Genomic DNA, 4991 nt, shown 5'->3' on the forward strand with positions numbered 1-4991 from the left:
CTCACACACTCACACACTCACACACTCACACACTCACACACTCACACACTCACACACTCACACACAGCATTTTTACAGCTCTGTAACACGGATGGACTTCCTGCAGGCGACTCGTTTCACTGTTTTTCTATCAGACAGAGGAATTGTTTAGGTCCAGATTTTGGATCTGTTTCATGTAGAACAAACAAACAAACCTGAAACAATACGTACAAAACACTCGTCCACCAAATAAGTCTCTCATTCGGGAGTCCAAGTAAAGCTCAGAGACCCTCCACAATGTTCTCACGTCTCTCATTATACACTTACTCACAACTCCTCAAACAAGAAGCACAGGGAGAACCAGGACTAGGTTTCTGAAAAGCTGGATACTCTCTCTCTCACACACACACACACACACACACACACACACACACACACACACACACACACACACACACACACACACACAGAGCAGGGGGACATGTAGAATCTCGTGACTGTATCGTGGAGATTAAAATAAAAAGTCTGGAATTCTGATAGAACTTCACAATGTTTCCATGGCAACAAACCTTTTATTAAATGAATCTAATCGAACCCATTCCAATCTAACCCAGTCCAATCTAACCCAACCCAGTCTAACCCAACCCTGAAGTATGACAGGATGTTATCTGGGTAAGTAAAGATGATGACATCCGTAAAAATAAATGAATCAGGATGACTTGCAATTAACCATAAAAATGTGATTGTTGAGATAATCGTTTCTCCAACACTGTTGCGGGTTGAAGATAAAAACATCACCGTGACAACTAAACAGCATTTTTCTCACCGTGATCGTCTGTATACTTTCAGGCCTGAACATAACATGTCCAAAAAATCTCACACGGACACTGAGACAGAGAGACACAGAGAGAGACACAGAGAGAGACACAGAGAGAGACACAGAGAGAGACACAGAGAGAGACACACACAAACACATAGACAGAGAGACAAACAGACACAGAGAGACACACACACACACACAGACACAGAGAGACACACACACACAGACACAGAGACAAAGAGACTGAGACACACAGAGACAGACAGGGACACGCACAGAGAAACAGAGACAGGAGAGACACACAGAGACAGAGAGAAACAGAGACTGAGATGGTGTTTTAAACTCTTCCTCATGACAGAGTATCAGTAAATGGAAACGTGTGATCTCGTATGTTTCATTTTAGACGAGACCATCTATCACAATATATTACTGTAAAACACTTTTATAAACAAACAAATAAAACTATTTTAATGCATTGAGTCAGAACAAATGGAGCAGCCGTGTTTGTGGTAATACAGGTCCAGAACACACACACACACACACACACACACACACCCCTTTATAACAAACGACTCAAACACAATAATAAACTTTTCCCATACAATTAGACCTAAATTCGGCTTTCATGTAAATACGTCCGATCTGTCCAATCCGTCCGATCTGTCACAACAAGCTCCGATTCGTAAACCTTTTACACACATACTGGTAAAACGTTACGCCTGTTACACGGTTGTAGAAACGTTACAAACATTCAGACATTATGTGATCTTTTTAGACCAATATCGCGGTGATATCACGTTACCGTGATCACCCCTGATACCGCGGAATAACCGGAACACACCGACAGAACCGTGATCATCCCTGATACCGCGGAATAACCGGAACACACCGACAGAACCGTGATCACCCCTGATACCGGCGGAATAACGGAACACACCGACAGAACCGTGATCACCCCTGATACCGCGGAATAACCGGAACACACCGACAGAACCGTGATCATCCCTGATACCGCGGAATAACCGGAACACACCGACAGAACCGTGATCATCCCTGATACCGCGGAATAACCGGAACACACCGACAGAACCGTGATCATCCCTGATACCGCGGAATAACCGGAACACACCGACAGAACCGTGATCATCCCTGATACCGCGGAATAACCGGAACACACCGACAGAACCGTGATCATCCCTGATACCGCGGAATAACCGGAACACACCGACAGAACCGTGATCATCCCTGATACCGCGGAATAACCGGAACACACCGACAGAACCGTGATCACCCCTGATACAGCGGAATAACCGGAACACACCGACAGAACCGTGATCATCCCTGATACCGCGGAATAACCGGAACACACCGACAGAACCGTGATCATCCCTGATACCGCGGAATAACGGAACACACCGACAGAACCGTGATCATCCCTGATACCGCGGAATAACCGGAACACACCGACAGAACCGTGATCATCCCTGATACCGCAGAATAACCGGAACACACCGACAGAACCGTGATCACCCCTGATAACCGGAACACACCGACAGAACCGTGATCATCCCTGATAACCGGAACACACCGACAGAACCGTGATCATCCCTGATACCGCAGAATAACCGGAACACACCGACAGAACCGTGATCATCCCTGATAACCGGAACACACCGACAGAACCGTGATCATCCCTGATAACCGGAACACACTGACAGAACCGTGATCATCCCTGATAACCGGAACACACTGACAGAACCGTGACAGCTCTGGAAAGCATGACGTGCTGTAGCTGTTGGAGTTAAATCTCTGATACAGAAATATTTTTATGAGTTTTAAACCATAATTTCTGATAAATAAACACTTTATATCGAATCTGAGGCGATTTCGGAGCGGTCTGACCGGAAACTGGCCTTTCCCCTGTGTTTAAAGACGAGGAATATATACATTTATATATTTATATACTGATGAATCAGTAACACACCTGGATTTTAATAATAAAAAAGGTCGAGTTTTATTTGAATGTGTGAAATTAATAGTTTAAAGGTTTCCGGAGTATTTTAACTTCCGGAATGTTTGTATATGAAGATTTCAGGAGGTGACTTAGCAATAGCACAGGAGCTAGCGGAAAGCTTTCAAAGCCGATTTAGCTTATTAGCATCGTGTCTGACTGAAATAATCAGCAATTCTTTTATCAAATCCAAACACGAGGAAAAAAATCATTTTTAGGGCTGAAGAAGCATCGAATCCGGTACAAAAAAACACGAATCTATGGAGTTAGCTTAGATTAGCATAGTGCTACTGATCCAGTCTGGGGTTCGGCTCTTCATCCCGAAATATCAGAGCTAAAGGACAATATTCATCAAATATTCATAAATATATTTATTCTGTTTTAATAAAGTCTATAATATCTATAAATATTTAAAGAGACATCAGACATTAAAAACTGTAAATAAAACACACAGAATATTAATAATAATGTATAAATGAATTAGAAACTTACACGTAGATGATGGACATGAAATGCATGAGCCAAAGAACAATAAATAAAATAAATCCAAAAATAGAGAAGCTCTGCATAGCGAGCTCCAGCCAGGCCATGGTGGACAGACACCACCGGGCAGCGCGCCTGTGTGTGTGTGTGTCTGTGAGAGTGTGCGTGTGTGTGCGTGCGTGCGCGTGTGTATGTGTTTAAATGTTGAGGAGTGCGGTGCCTCTGTGAGCAGATCGAGTGGGCGGGGCTAGAAGGAACCATATCCGGATAAAGAGGCGGGACTAAAAACATAAACTGATATATTATCCTGTTGAAGGGGCGGGGCTACAATAGACGCATTCCGATAAATAGTAGAGATGAGTGTGTATAACCCAGTCATCAGTGTTACACAAGTCAGGTGACTCTTAGTGTAGGTCCCAAACCCGGGTAAATGTGGAGGTCTGTGTTATGAAGGACATCCAGTGTAAATCATGGATGAGTGAAGTGGAGGAGAAGTGGAGGAGAGTGGAGGAGAAGTGAAGGAGAGTGGAGGAGAAGTGGAGGAGAGTGGAGGAGAAGTGGAGGAGAAGTGGAGGAGAGTGGAGGAGAAGTGGAGGAAGTGGAGGAGAGTGAAGGAGAAGTGGAGGAGAGTGGAGGAGAGTGGAGGAGAAGTGAAGGAGAAGTGGAGGAGAGTGGAGGAGAAGTGGAGGAAGTGGAGGAGAGTGGAGGAGAAGTGGAGGAGAGTGGAGGAGAAGTGGAGAGTGGAGGTTCGGGTTGGTACTTTAAATGTTGGTACTATGACTGGGAAAGGGAGAGAGGGAGCTGATATGATGAAGAGGACAAAGGTAGAGCTGTTGGAGAGATGCAGTGGAGATTTTTACCAGATTCTTTAACAGGATTCTGGAAGGTGAGAAGATGCCTGAGGAATGGAGAAGGAGTGTGCTGGTACTGATCTTTAAGAATAAGGGAGATGTGCAGACCTGCAGTAACTACAGGGGAATAAAGTTGATCAGTCACACCATGAAGTTCTGGGAAAGAGTAGTGGAAGCCAGGCTGAGAGAAGAGGTGACCATCTGTGAGCAGCAGTATGGTTTCATGCAGAGGAAGAGCACCACAGATGCATTATTTGCTTTGAGAATGTTGATGGAGAAGTATAGAGAAGGTCAGAAGGAGCTGCATTGTGTGTTTGTGGATTTAGAGAAAGCGTACGACAGGGTGGAGAGAGGAGTTGTGGTATTGTATGAGGAAGTCTGGTGTGTCAGAGAAGTATGTGGTGAGACCTGAGATGTTGTATGGATTAGAGACAGTGGCATTGAGTAAAGCATTGTGGCATTGTGGAGACGGATGATCTGCTGTGGAGACCCCTAATGGGAGAAGCTGGAAGAAGAAAAAGAAGAAGGAGGGGAGGCTAGTATACATATCCTACTAAAAAAGCAGGGCTAAAATAAAATCTAGATATAAGGGCGCGGCTAGTTAATATCCTGGTGATGGGGCGGGGTTAAAATACATATCCTGTTGAAGGGCGGAGTAAGGAAAATAAAAGGTGGAGCTAAAATGTATGCCATGATACGGAGTGATGGGTGAAAGCTCCTGATATACATCTATCTATCTATCTATCTATCTATCTATCTATCTATCTATCTATCTATCTATCTATCTATCTATCTATCTATTTATCTATCTATCTATCTGTCTGTCTGTCTGTCTGTCTGTCTGTCT

General features: G+C 44.2%; 1 protein-coding gene across 2 annotated transcripts in view; it reads right to left on the bottom strand.

Moving 5' to 3' along the window:
* Positions 1–3484, bottom strand: part of ugcg (UDP-glucose ceramide glucosyltransferase) — a 16585-nt gene extending 13101 nt beyond the window's left edge. For both annotated transcript variants that reach the window (XM_046860425.1, XM_046860424.1), the window contains exon 1: positions 3303–3484. In XM_046860425.1, the coding sequence (XP_046716381.1) occupies positions 3303–3400 (98 nt within the window). In that variant the 5' untranslated portion in view covers positions 3401–3484. The remainder of the gene's footprint in view (positions 1–3302) is intronic.
* Positions 3485–4991: the final 1507 nt, after the last annotated feature.

The sequence above is a fragment of the Silurus meridionalis genome, chromosome 11, assembly GCF_014805685.1.
Source record: "Silurus meridionalis isolate SWU-2019-XX chromosome 11, ASM1480568v1, whole genome shotgun sequence".
NCBI classification, from domain to species: Eukaryota; Metazoa; Chordata; class Actinopteri; order Siluriformes; family Siluridae; genus Silurus; species Silurus meridionalis.